Source organism: Myotis daubentonii, chromosome 1 (genome assembly GCF_963259705.1).
Source record: "Myotis daubentonii chromosome 1, mMyoDau2.1, whole genome shotgun sequence".
NCBI classification, from domain to species: Eukaryota; Metazoa; Chordata; class Mammalia; order Chiroptera; family Vespertilionidae; genus Myotis; species Myotis daubentonii.
In genome coordinates this window covers 28,532,418-28,546,960 of record NC_081840.1, presented here as the reverse complement: position 1 = coordinate 28,546,960, position 14,543 = coordinate 28,532,418, and the positions used below count along the sequence as shown (strand labels likewise).

Here is a 14,543-nt window from a genome sequence, read left to right as displayed (position 1 = left end):
ACGACTTCAGAATAAAACTTTTGGCATTAGCTAAAGCTAAGGCAAGAACTTACCAGATGTAGTTAATAGTATTTTTAGTCAACAAACTGTCATTGATGTTGGAGTTACTTAAAAGACCTGTTGATTCTGTGGTCTTGGGACCATTGTGACCTCAAGCTGCAGCTAAAATCAGTCCAATGCAACAGGAGTTTCAAGAACAGCAGCACAAAGATGATGACAACTGAATGGAACAAGAAGGCACATATTTTCAAGAAAACCTCTTTATTCTTAAAGTAGAAGTTTCCCTTCAAGATGACAAGTAGTTCAGACTCACCAGGTTCTCACTTATCCCCCAAAACAAGGTGAGTCTTTGACCAAAGATGCTAAGTGATAATTATCCAGTAGGGAAAAAGAGAGTTTCTATTAACCCAGACTAAATGCAGATACTATGGTGTCTCTTCCCACAGAAGTTCTAAAATAGATTGCAACTTCTTGAAGGAATTGAATGAGGACTTAAAACTAAGAAAACTGGAACTTCTAGAGCTGCTAACACCACTTGAAGATAAGAACAACCCCTTATTCCAAAAGTTAATGTCTAACTTGGAGGAAAAACAAAGAAGGTAATGGCTCCCTACTCAGGATTTCCTAACGGTAGAAAACCTGGAGAAGGTTAATCCATAAGATTAACAATTATTATTTACATGTTAAAAAAAAGGTTTAGACATTCAGCTAAAGTAGGTAAAAAAAATTTGTAACCATAAAATCAGAATGGCAAGGAATCCTTTTTTCTCTTTTAGTAAAATTAAATATGACTCAGCCCTCATCTCATGGAGTTACAGTTATTACTCTTTTCCCTGGTGTATCTACCCAAGAAAAGATAAGGGCCTTTAATATCTTCAGTTTATGATGGTCACACTAATAGCGCCTTATTCGTGTTTGTGGAATCACTTTAGGATAGATGACTCTGCTCTTCCCATGCCAAGCAGTGGAATGGCAATCTTTTTAAGCATACTAGGCAGTTAGGTCTTAATGCTTCACCAAGATACTCACTGTTCTTGAGACCCACCAACTCTCTATTACCTGTCTAGCGTTGGGCAATCTCACCTTAATGGGTTTACCTTCATTCTCTACCCTTATCATAAGCATCTCAGGGAGCTCAGAATTTTGGAGAATAAATGCCAGGTAGAAAGTTGTGGTCAAACAAACACAGAAACTCAGACTTCTCTTGGGGCAACAAAAAAACAAAGTCTTGCTTCTCTGCTTATAATTAGAAAGGAAAAAGTACAACAATATAAACATTATTATTTTTTTAATATATTTTATTGATTTTTTTTTTACAGAGAGAAAGGGAGAGGGATAGAGAGTTAGAAACATCGATGAGGGAGAAACATCCATCAGTTGCCTTCTGCACACCTCCTACTGAGGATGTGCCCACAACCAATGTACATGCCCTTTACCGGAAGCAAACCTGGGACCTTTCAGTCTACAGGTCAATGCTCTATCCACTGAGCCAACCTGGTTAGGGCAATATAAACATTATTAATGCCATTAAAGGATACCTTCTCTCACAAAGACTTGCTATTGATTCAGATTTTGTTAGAAACTTCTTCATGGCTTGATTCCCTGGGGGCTACCATAAGGATATAAGTGGTTTCCCCAACTAACTCAAATTTCTTTATATGGAAAAGCAAGGTGGGGGAGATGTACAGAGACAGGGTAGGGAATAATTCTTGGATTTATCCTGAAGACAACAGGTTCTTTGACTTCCTTCAAAGGAGCAAAAGTGCCCCTTCTACTCCAAAAGTCATATATCAAACATTCTTCTGATAGAGTGGAGAAGAGCCTCACTGGCTGTTGAAGACCTACGTTTTGAGCATTATAGAACATAGAATTTATTATAGAGCACACAGCTAGCTAAGACAAATGTCAATTAGGAATGGAGTCTGCCTACTAAGACCTGCTATATCCAGAAGGACTTTCATACCTCCCATGATTTCAGCCCCCACCTCACTCCCATGGTAGAGTACTTTCTGACTGGTTGCAAAATATTAATATTATTCTTTAGGAAGTATTATGTTTTATGATGTCTCTCTCCTCCTTCTAGTCTGCAGATTATGAGACAGATCATGGCAGGGAAGGGGAGTGAAGAATCCTCAGCTCTGGAGATCATTAAGGAAGCAGAGGACATGAAGCAGAATCTAGTAAGAGGTTGATGGGCACTCTAGGGATGGCCTCCTGGTCAGAGATCGATTCCATTGCTGTGGAAGGAAAGACAGAGGGTTCATCTCTAGTATCTGATGCTCTAACATTTATACATCCTTGATCTAGAAAGTGCAGGATGATCCAAAGGAAGTCAGATAAAATGTTGGGGAAAACAAGGACTAATAGCTAGCAAATATTCTATCACGTTAACTTTGTAAAAACTTCTTATCTAGTAGTCAATAAATACAAGCATATTAACCCTTCACATTTCAGAAGGGATAGAACATTCCTACCAAAATAAAATAAAATAAAAAGTTTGTTCTGAAAGTTTTATAAGATTTTTTAAAATCAACAATGTAAAAGATCTTAAAAAATAGAAAGTAGTTGTTTAAGCCCCAAAGAAATTTCCATATGATCATACACCTTAAGTATTATCAGTGTGAGGAACCCATTTCTATTAATATCATACCACAGTTACCATAATGAAAGTTATTCAAAAATTTTATTATTTTTTATCATAATCATCATCAAACTCATCTCTCATGTTCCTGGATTTGGGGCTAGGCTCATTGTTGCTTTCCTCTGTGGTTGACTATGTCCCTGCACTCCTTTCCCCTTATTACTTAAAAATTTCTTTGAATTTCACTTTAATGATGGGAACAGACACATGTTTCTGTTTGTTTGGTTCTCCCCCCCACCCCCCGCCCCCCAACCCTTCCCCAAAAACAGGAAAGGAAAAACAAGATGCTACGGAAAGAAATGGAGATGCTATGGAACAAGGTGTGCCTCTAAGTATCTCTTGAAAGTATTGTCTTACAGACCATAATGCAAATACACTTCCCTTCCTCTGGTCCATATCCTCATTTTCTTCATGTCCCTGCTTCCACTCATGCCTCATTCTAATTCATTCTTTGCATAGCAGCCAAAGTGATATTTTTAAAACAATCAAATGATATCACTCTTCTTATGAAAACCCTTCACAGATACCTCTTATTGTGGCATATCTGGCTCTGGTCTCCTCTCTTGTCTCCTCTCATAGAAGTCCTTCCCTCCCTCATTGTGGTTTCTCAAACATGCTAAGACTTTTCCTATCTCAAGGCTTTTGTTCTTGCTTTAGCCCTGGCCTGTAATGGTATTTTCTTATGGTTGGATCATTCTCATCCTTCAGGTCTCTGTTTAAATGTCACCTCCTCAGGGAGGCCCTCCTTGTTTACTTTATCTAAAATATGGCAACCCCCCTACAATCTATTGTGCAACCCTGTTCATGTCTTTCATAACACATTTTATGATATAAGCTTATCATCATTATTTTTTATTATTATTTTACTTGTTTCTTGTCTCCTTGCTCTTGGAATAAGAGCTCCTCCAGTATCTTGATTGCTTTAGTTATCTCTGAATGCCTAGCACATACCACAATGCTTGGAACAGTAGACAATCAATAAATTTAAATGGCATGAATGAATGAATGAATACCTAATTCTAATTCCTCTATAATTTTGCAGCAATCGTTGCATTGTTTAAGATAACAATAGTAGGGCCTTTTGCTGGAAAACCAGACAGGTAGAAATTCTTTTGTGGACTAAGTCCTTGGTATCTGAATGCTTTTCCACAGACTATGTGACTAGAAGAGCAGATTGTGTCTTGTGATAAAAACAGGTGTGTCCTGTGATTTCTGATTGCTTTTTTTTTTGGTTTGTTTCTTTGTTTTTTGTTAATCCTCACCCGAGGATATTTTTCCATTGATTTTTAGAGAGATTAGAAGGGAAAGAGAGAAAGAAACATTGATGTGATAGAGACACATTGATTGGTTGCCTCCCACACCCACAGGGGACCAGGGATGGAGCCTGCAACCAATGTATGTGCCCCTGACCAGAAGTGAACCCAGGACCCTTCAGTTTGGGGGCTGACACTGTCTACTGAGCCCAATCAACCAGGGCTCTGAGTGATTTTTTTAATCTCACCTTTCCACAAATAATCAGGATACCATCCAGCCTTGCATCTTATACTGAGATCCCCTGCTTCTCAGTGGCAACTACAAATCAGTTCTATGAATTGTGAGAAGTTTTAGTTCCTGAGTTCTTGAGTCTTTGTGACAGGAAATAGCCTCTATCAAAATCCAGCTTCTCCAGAGTTCCTAAGAGACTTTTTATAAGGGATGTCCAAATGACTTCGATTGTGATTGACTTTCCTTACCCATACTTTTAGACAGTGAGAATGGAGAGAGAGGAGCAGCCTGCCTAATGGTTAAGAACCCAGGCTTCAGAATCTGATAAATCTGGTTCAGATTCCAGCTCTGTATTTTCCTACCTGTGTGATCCCCAAAAATGACTTCACCTCTCCAAGTCTCAGTTTTTTCATCTGTAAAATGGAAATAAAAATAGTCCTATAAGGATTGAATGAGAATGTTTTAATGTAGTAGAGTAGTGTAAGTAAATAAGTAGTTTATACTAGTGATTGGTATATAATAAAGGTTCAATTAATAGTTATTATTATTATAAGATACACTTCAGGGACCAAATGGAAGGGCTTGTTCCATTCTGAACCCCCTTTGGTAGTTCACTTTTTATGTAGGGCCCTGAGAGATTGCTGACTGGCAGGAACCAAAAGCTTTAACCCATGTTGGAGTTCCACTTCCCTTACTCATTCCTGCTAATTTAAAGCTTTTCCAATATGTCTCTCTGCAGACATTCAACACAGAAGAAGTCAGTGATCAACAAAAACCACCACAGATAAAAAACAAAGCAAACTTGCAGGATGGAAAGGCAAGTAGACTTCTTGGTATTTGATACTACACAACTGGAAACAGCAGCTGACAATCAGGGCTATTTTGGATAGGCAGATAGGTAAGATCTGGGCCTTTAGGATATACTGGACTTACTGTCTGCTAAGACCTTGTACTTCTTTCCTGGGGCCTCGTATTTTTTTTTAGCTCTCATCTTTCACCCCAGGCTCCCGAAGCCCCCTTATCACCTAGGAAGATCAAGAGTGAATTAGAGATATCATATGCAGAGAAAGTGAAGGAGATAGGGAAGGTAGTGCACATTTTCTGAATGGCACTGGCTTTTAGAGCTGACAGAGTCAATATCATTAATGCAGCAGTAATATGCCTCTACTATAATGTGCTTCTGAATTGATGCAAAAATTTATAGGAGATCTGATTCCCTTTTGACGTTATATTTGAGTCAGAGTGACACTGCAGTTCTGGGAAATCATGTTGGTGAGGGCAAAGTGGGAGAAGCTGTGCCAACAATGACAGTTTCACAATAGCTATGTGACATCAAAACACCTGTTAATCTGTTTTTGAACATTTATTTTGGTATTATGCTGGTATCTAATCTTCTCTCAGCCAATTCATTCATAGAAAATTATCCTGTTCACTTAGATTTTAACTTTTGGAGAGTGAATTGTAGGGTGAGACCAATTGAAAGGATTGTGCAGTTGAAACCAATTTGTTAGTGAATCTATGACACCATAATTTTACTCTAAAGTCTTTGTGGCATATTGAGAAAACTGATTTCTGATCTCAATTTACTTTGTCACCCAGAGGCTCTTTCTTCCACCAGGAAAAGCAACAGAGGAAAACAGAATGGGTGAGGTACCAGGAACAAGCCAACAACCTTCAGGTATTAATGTCTTCCAAGGCTAGACTCGGGGTACAGTTTCATTCATACAATGTAAAGGCTTTTAGTTTCATAATGTTAAGCCTGATCCCTTTATCTCAATTACCAATTGTCCTGCTAAAAGAAATGAATGTTTCATGGGGAGACATCTGGAGAGAACTGTCTCCAGCTTCACCTTCAGTAACTTGGGGATAAATAGCATTTTTCCCTATGGTCTTGATTTTGTTCTATTTGAAACAGGAGGGAAAAAAAATCACAAACACTTTCTTCCCAACTTTAAAAAACTAAGCATGATAGGATCATTTTTAAACTTCTGAGTAAAAAGGATTCAGGTAATAGTGGTTTTAGAGAAGCCAGTAGTGTACGAATAGTTTTGAAAAATGTTCTCTTTGTAGAATGACTTTAATGGAAAAGTGATTGAGCTCAGAATTGAAGCCTTGAAGAACTACCAGAAGGCCAATGATCTGAAATTATCACTATACTTACATCAGAATTTTGAGCCAAAGCAAGCATTTTTTTAAATCTTCCTGGGCCCCAAGAAGGTAGGCAAAGTTTTATAGATAGATAGTTTGAAGTTTTGTTTTGTTTTACATTAGAGATCCCACTACTTGTAGAGTGATCAACATAATGTCTGGCACATAGTAAGTTAAATGTTAGTAGTGTTATAATACATTTTTATCACTATCATCATTATTATTATTACTCGGAAGCTCTCATACCAAGGTAGAGATTTCTCTGGAGGAAGTGAAATTTTCTTTTGTAAGAACTAATACATTATATACTTAGCATATGTAGTTAATACATAGTTGGCATTTGATAAACTAGTTTCCTCCCCATTCCCTTCTCTTCGCCTAGAAATTAAAGTAGCTTTATCTCATGAATCTAGTTGGAATAGACTCTGCTACTTCAAAACACAGGGCCAAAGAGAGAGACATCAGACAATGGCTGTGAGTTTCACCAATTCAGATATTCCTCTGGGAGTTTCAGCATGCCCCCCATCCTCTGCCCCACCCCCGCCCCCAAAGAATTTATGGCATCATTATAGCAAATCATATAGATTACCAAAAGAAAGAAAATAAAGGAATGTTTTCGGAGGGGCAGGAGAAAAGAATTCTTAAATTTTCAGGGATCTATGGATCTGAACTCTGTATTTTAAAAAAGACACATAGAATGAGAAATCATAGCGAAGGGATGATAATGTTTTATCAGTATCAGGAACATGTATCTCTAATTTCTTCTCAGTTGTATTCCATAAAGGGCTTAAACAGTTTATAAATTCACGCACAACACATAGGATAAAATAAATAGATAGGACAAAATAAATGGACTAGAAAATCAACACAAAGGGAAAATAATTCAAAGCCAGGTGAATACATGAAAGTATATAACAGAAGTACTATATAGTTTGTAGAGGCAGGCTTCAAACATGATTCTGAATTTCCCAGAAAAAGAAACATAGACTTATGGTATCCACAAAATAAGCAATCACCAATTGATCGGGAGAACCATGGCTTTTATTGGCACTGAGACCAGGAGAAATTTCTTTCCAAGTCCTTATCATGGGGACAGGATACTACGTGTATTATAGTAGCTAGTGTCCTCAATAATTACTCTACAATGAATTCACAATCTAAATTTCCTAGACTGTTTCCTATCTGTTCCTTGGCACAATCTGATAAGAAATTATTAATTTGAAGTTTAAAAAAAATGATGAATCAGTTCAAGATGATTTGGTCCAGATATATAGCACTCTGTTAGTCTGACCTGATCCATATGCAAATTTAGAAAATCTAGAAGACTGGATGGGCTATCCTTCAGCCACTGTTCCATTCATATTTGTCTTTTAACTGATATATATATATATATATATATATATATATATATATATATATATATATATATTATTGTTTTTTTACAGAGAGGAAGGGAGAGGGATAGAGAGCTAGAAACATCAATGAGAGAGAAACATCGATCAGCTGCCTCCTGCACACCCCCTACTGGGGATGTGCCTGCAACCAAGGTATTTGGCCTTGACTGGAATCGAACCTTGGACCCTTCAGTCCGCAGGCCGACGTTCTACCCACTAAGCCAAACTGGTTAGGGCTTAACTGTTTTTGATAAGAATTGGATACAGAGCCCTAACTGGTTTGGCTCAGTGGATAGAGCGTCGGCCTATGGACTGAAAGGTCCCAGGTTCGATTCCAGTCAAGGGCATGTACCTAGGTTGCGGGCACATCCCCAGTAGGGGGTGTGCAGGAGGCAGCTGGTTGATGTTTCTAACTCTCTATCCCTCTCTTTTCTCCCTGTAAAAAGTCAATACATTTTTTTTTAAAGAAGAATTGGATACAGAAAGCTTGAGGCTTTCTTCTCCAATAAGAACCTGGAATACAACCAGAAATACTATAAAGTCATTAAGATACTAATGAAAATGATAGAGGAAAAGAGGGTTCTGAGGAGGAGAGATCCTTTTTTTACTTAATTTAAAATTATCTGAAGGTCATCTTGAGGGATCCATGGAGTAAGGGGTCAAAATTCTTGGAGTTCTAGATTCAAATCAAGCCAAAATTAGTAATAAATGAAATATTCCATTCAACTTCATCACCTCAAACTCTGAGTCTTGGAGCTGTGAACTAGGACAACCCTCAGATCAACATCCTTTTTGTCATCTCTCCTCCTATGCATCTGGAGAATTAAGTGATAGGACACCAACCTGTTTTGTTACAGCAAATGAGTGTAGCCACAGGCACGAGTGACCCATTGCTACTGTGTTTTATTGAATATGCATTCATTGAGCATGGGTTATAGGCCAGTTTAATTTTCTAATACACACATATGGGTCTTAGAGTTTGGTTATGTTGACCTATTTATAACCTTGTGTTTGATTTTTGCAAAGTAAACAAAAGAAACATTAGTTTCCTTTATAGAGGGATTTTTAAAGTAATTATCTTAAGATTATTGCCAACAGTGATATAATAGGGAAGTGATTTGGTGGTGCTCAGTGTTTCCCAACTTCTATGTCCCTTGGACTATTGTTTATTTAATTTTTCTCCGTAGATTGAGTTTAAATTCTTAAACATATTACTTGAAAATAAAATTTATATTACTATTTTAAATGAAAGCCAGTGCAGTTATTTATAATAGAAAGTAAATATAATAATAAATATATGGAAAACAAAATTTTAATATTCTAACAAGATGTTGAAGGCTGAGGCGTGTTTTATTTTTATTAGAAAATGAAATTAGCAAGATGTAGAGAGTTTTGTTTTTTATTTTTTTAACATATTTTTTATTTATTTTAGAGAGGAAGGAAGAGGGAGAGAGATAGAAACATTAATGACGAGAGAGAATCATTGATTGGCTGCCTCCTGCACTCCCCTCAGTGGGGATCGAGCCCGCAACCCCAAGATGTGCCCTAACCAGGAATCAAACCATGACCTCCTAGTTCATAGGTCGACGCTCAACTACTGAGCTACGCTGACCAAGCAAGATGTAGAGAGATTTAAAGAAAACCCAGCAACATATTGAAACTTTCTCCTTGATGCCATCAAGGTTGAGAGAATTAAAAAGGAATAGTTTTCCCACTGTGACTTATAGTAATGTGTTTAGCACTAAATAAACCTCCCAGATTTATTTCATTTGCCACCTAAAATCATCTCATTGTCCAATTTTAGGAAATAGTAATTTAGTGTAAAAAGCACTATGTTTAGAATCATGTATAAATTGAAGGCCTTACTCTGAGGCTAATCAGTTAAATAACTTGAGCAGGTCATTTAGTTTCAGTTTTTTCTTTATCTAAAATAACCATAAAATATTATAGAGCATGTTGAAAACATATGGTGGCCTTGGGGTTTTTTTAATCATCTCTCAAGAATATGTTTATCGATTTTAGAGAGAGAAGGAGAAGGAGAAGGAGAGAGAGGGGGGGAGAGAGAGAGAGAGAGAAAGAGAGAGAGAGAGAGAGAGAGAGAGAGAGAGAGAGAGAGAGAAAATCATCTATGTGAGAGAAACATTAATTGGTTGCCTCTAATATGTGCCTTGACCAGGAATCAAACCTGCAACCAAGGTATGTGCCCTGATCAGGAATCAAACTCAAGTCCTTTTGGTGTATGGGACTATGCTCCAACCAACTGAGCCACCAGAGCGAAAGCATATGGTTTTGATCAACCCTCACAATGACTCTGTTGGGTAGTGATTATAGAACAAGAAACTAGTTCAGAGAAGTCAGGCTTCTGACTCCATATCCAAAGTTCCTCTCCTAGAATATGCTATACAATGGCAGTATTAAAGTATGTGATTTTTATGACTCTTCCATTTCTACAGGCTATGACTCGAAGTCAAACTTATCACTGGTTTAATGTATAATCTTCTGAATGAAGAATCATACTCCCTAAGATTAATTTGTTCAGTAAAACAGGTTGACAGATTTGTAATTCTGAATTTAGCCCAGTAGGTGGCACCCATCACATCCATGCTTCTACTGCACAGTCAAGGTAATTCAGGAAATGCTGTGGGAGCGATTGGCCTTCTATTACCCTTGGGACAATATATCAATTGAAACACACACACACACACACACACACACACACACACACACACACCACAACTTATTGATGTTTACTGCCATGCTCTGTGGTACTGAGGTGTATCATTGGCAGCCTTGATTAGACTGTATTAAACTTGGAATTCTGCTTCACAATTCTTATCTATTTTTCTACTCCCTCCTTTCCAAAAAATAGTCACTGCCCACTTCCTCCACAATCCCTATCTATCACTGTTTCTTTTTACCGTTGATAAATTAGGCAATCGGGGCACTGAATTAAAAATCAGTTAGGCAATTGCACAAGGTGTGGTGGTTTCTTGAAGGTTAAGTACTTAGCAGTGTTCCTGGGTCATTTTTCTTTTCCTCTAGCTCCAAAAGAATTGAATTTCACAAATCTGTCCTAAGGAAGGGGTGGAATGTAATTTTGGACCCATCTCCCAGTAAATCAAGGTACAGGACTTATTGTTCTAGGTATTTCCAAGTAGAGAGAGCACTTCTCTCACTGCTCTTGCCAAGAATCCCTCCTCAAACATCAACTGTCCTGTGTACTGGTTGGCTGAGTCCCAGTGATATGACCTATTTGGTTGGCAAAATTTAATCCTATGTTAATATTACTGACTTGGTTACACTTCAAGCAATCACTACTTTCAAATTCCCTTGAGGCCCAGGTTGTAGTATTAACCTTGTCAGTCTTATCTGTTTAGCACACTGCATCACCTAGTCTTATAGAAGAGAAAAACATTTTATACCTAGGTAAAGTCTTTCCTTTTAGTCTTTCCAGAGATGGGGCACATTTGGAGGGATTTGCTTTCCCACCAGAGTAAAATTACAACTTGACCCAGGGTATATGGCAGCCCTTCCTTGGCTTCAGTAGAGTTGAGAGAGCAGTTCTTGGCCTTTGTCACCTATCTTAGAGAACACAGGCACCAAGCAATCTGTAAATTCAGCTGAATTTCTCATCATGCTTGCTAGTGTTTAAAGAAGAGGTTTATCTTTAGTAATAATAGAAGTGGTGATAAGACATTTGATTCTGACAGCCTTGGTTTTCGCTCCTCCGCCCTCCCCCTCCCCAAACTCTTAGCATTTTCTTGAACTCTTTTGAGAAGCTGAAGGTTAGATGTGAATATTTTGCTACATTTATAAATTCAGAGGAAAGTACAGTGTGGTGGGAAATGAATACTCTTGAGACCTTATTTATTCTATAACTCCCTCTGTTCTAAAAGAAAGCAAGTCATTCTTCTCTGCTTTAACCTTTACTTCACTTTAGTATTACTCTTCCTGATGGCTGACATACACTCCAGCAGGTGCTGCTGAAAGGAAAATAAGCTAAAATGCTGAAAGGCAGGATGGAAACCCACAGCTAGCTTAAATCTGGGTCCTTGATAAATAGTATTGCTCTCAAACACAGGCCTTTTTAAGCTTTGAGGCAACTCAATGTCAGATTTATGGTATTAGTAGGTTATGAAGCTAATTTCTAAACTAGGTCATTCTTTCACTTCATAGAAAACCCCACAGAATTCCAGGAGGAGAATAAGTCTTTTTTCCAAAATATACATTTTAAAGGTTTAAATAAAGTAAATGGCACTTTTATTAATATTATGATTATTTCAATGAGTGACAAGATTCCAAACTTTTTTGCACCACACTCAGGAGAGCAGCAGTATGTCTAGGATAGGGTTGTCATATTTGGCAAATAGAAAGAGGATGCCCAGTTAAAACTGAATTACAGATAAATAATTTTTTTTAGTATAAGTGTCCCAAATATTGCATGGATACACTTATAATAAAAATTATGTGGTGTTTATTGAAATCCATATTCAACTGGGTGTCCTATATTTTAATCTGGCAACACTAACCTAGGACAGATTCACTACAAAGCCTATTTAGCACCCTACAATTCTCCCTCTCCCCTTTTTTTTCTTTTTTTATTGCCTCCCTTCTCCTGCTCTATCGCAGACTGTGCCTCCTCTTTCTCCTCCCTACCCCACCTTAATCTTTGATTTGTTCTTATTATCCACAGTTGGCCATTTTTGTGGGTTATCTGAGGGTGTGACTGTATGTATATGAATTACCATCACATTTCTTCATTTAAAAGTTGTATTAGAAATACATTTTGTAGCCTCTCAAATAAAATCACTTATTTGCATGTAATATTCAATGATTATTTTTTTTCCTGTGGGACATGAGCTCTCAATAAAAACAAAACAAAACAAAAGGGCTTGTCACTCCAACGTTAAAAATACTGCTTAATAAAGTTGTTTCTTTTTAATTGTTTTAAATCCTCCCTATGGATATGTTTTTATTGATTTCCATAGAGAGAGGAAGGAAGGGAGGAGAGAGAAAGAGAGAGAGAGAGAGAAAAACATCGATGTGAGAAACATTGATCAACTGCCTCCCTTAGTTGCCCTGACATAGGACCAAACCGAAATTTAGGTATCGAATCGAACTTGAATCGAACCCGCAACCTTTTGCTGTATGGGATGATGTTCCAGTCAACTTAATCACTTGGCCAGGGCAACAAAGTTGTTTTCTAAAACAGCAATTAGAAAATCCACATTAATGCTAATACCAGAGTCAATCTTATAGTCGTACAATAATATAATACTGTGATGAATGTTAATAGCCTTGCAACACAAACTAAAACTAGTTTTTTTTTCCTCAAAGAAAGCTCTCATTGTCCTAATGTTTCCCTTCAGGTACTGTGGGCACTACAACTATGGGCAGAGCAACTAAGGGCAAAAATGAATCTAATGTGGTGAGAACTACTTTCATTTTCAAAATCACTTTAACGTCTAGACAAGTTGTAGATTTTTGGAATGGATTTGTTAGTGTACATTCTAATTTAATATTTTTAGGGGATTTGCAAAGTGAGTACCAGGGTATTTGATGTTTTAGCTGTGTGTGTGTGTGTGTGTGTGTGTGTGTGTGTGTGTGTGTGTGTGTGTTTGTTTTCCTCTTTCCTCTTTCAGAGAGTCCTGGGATCTAAGACCTACACAGAACAAGTTTGATGATGTAGGAGGGAGGCTCTTTTTTCTGTGGTCACTGACAGATGAATCTCTGAAGATTTCGAAGGCTTCCACTCCATTTGCTTGGACAGATTTAAAGGCTAAGCATAGCCATTTGTGTCCATTAAAATCTCTCAAACCTTTGCTTTAGTGCTGTTCACATCTCATTCCCCACCAAACTGGGTGGAAATGCTAGTTAGATGCTTGGCCTTAAGCATGTTAGGAATTTAGTCATTTGTGGATTGTAAACAGCCTCTTTTGATAGCTTTTGATTTTGAAATGACTAGATTCAAATCACATTGGATATTGTTAAGTCCATAAAAAGCTGCTCCTCTCAACCTCTGAAATGTTTAATTATGGGCAGATCCACTGGCAAATGAATAAAAGTAGGTACAAAGTAAGGAAAATTATACTCCACAGACTCCTCTTACTCTCCCACCAACCACATCCATGTGCCCAGGTCATCTTTATCTACTAGTATTCTTTGAATACCTTCTACCTTCCTAGACTACTGTTTTAGTTCAGCCCCTCTTTCCTGCCTGGATTACCACCACCTCTTAACTTGTTTCCCTGCTTCCAGTCCCTCTAATGACTGGCACCACTGAAACTACCTTTACTAAGAAAGAAATGAGGTCATATCACTTCCCTATGGGTTTCCCATTGACTTTAGTGTAAAGCCCACACTCAGTCACAGACCATATAATAATGACCTGCCTCCTCCTGCCTATGTCTCCAGGCTCATCCCCTTGCCTCATGCATCCTACACTGAGCTCTGCAGAACTATTTGTAGTTCCCCTGATGCACCCTGAGTACTATTCTTTCCATGACTTCGAACAAAGCTGTTTCTCTGCCTGAAAAATTCTTCTTTCCTTGTCTGCTTGACCATTGCCTATTTGTCCATCTTTTATCCCAGTAATTCTCAACCCAACTTGTGTATTAGAATTTTCTCAAGAGCTTTTAAAAAATACCAATTCATTGAGCTCCTTTCCAGATAATTTAAGTCATGATCTGCCGGGAGCCGGTCCATCCTTGCTGTTTCAAGGGACCTGGCATATATGGCATACGGTTCTTAATATGTTTGCTCACCTTCTTGGCGCTGTGTTTTAACCAAAGTCACCTCTCTGAGAAAGGTTGAATCCCCGGGTAGGGATTTTCCCCTGAAGTTAGGGAGGGAATAAAACCCCTCAACTAAGTGCC

General features: G+C 37.9%; 1 protein-coding gene across 1 annotated transcript; it reads left to right on the top strand.

The window, feature by feature from the left end:
* The first annotated feature begins 291 nt into the window (after positions 1-291).
* On the top strand, positions 292-13,497 carry CCDC196 (coiled-coil domain containing 196). The gene is given in 12 exon segments (XM_059692989.1): positions 292-341; positions 447-599; positions 2,084-2,180; positions 2,911-2,961; positions 4,866-4,943; positions 5,130-5,213; positions 5,745-5,804; positions 6,197-6,313; positions 6,316-6,343; positions 13,038-13,096; positions 13,311-13,342; positions 13,344-13,497. Coding segments are annotated over 12 exon segments (963 nt in total).
* Positions 13,498-14,543: the final 1,046 nt, after the last annotated feature.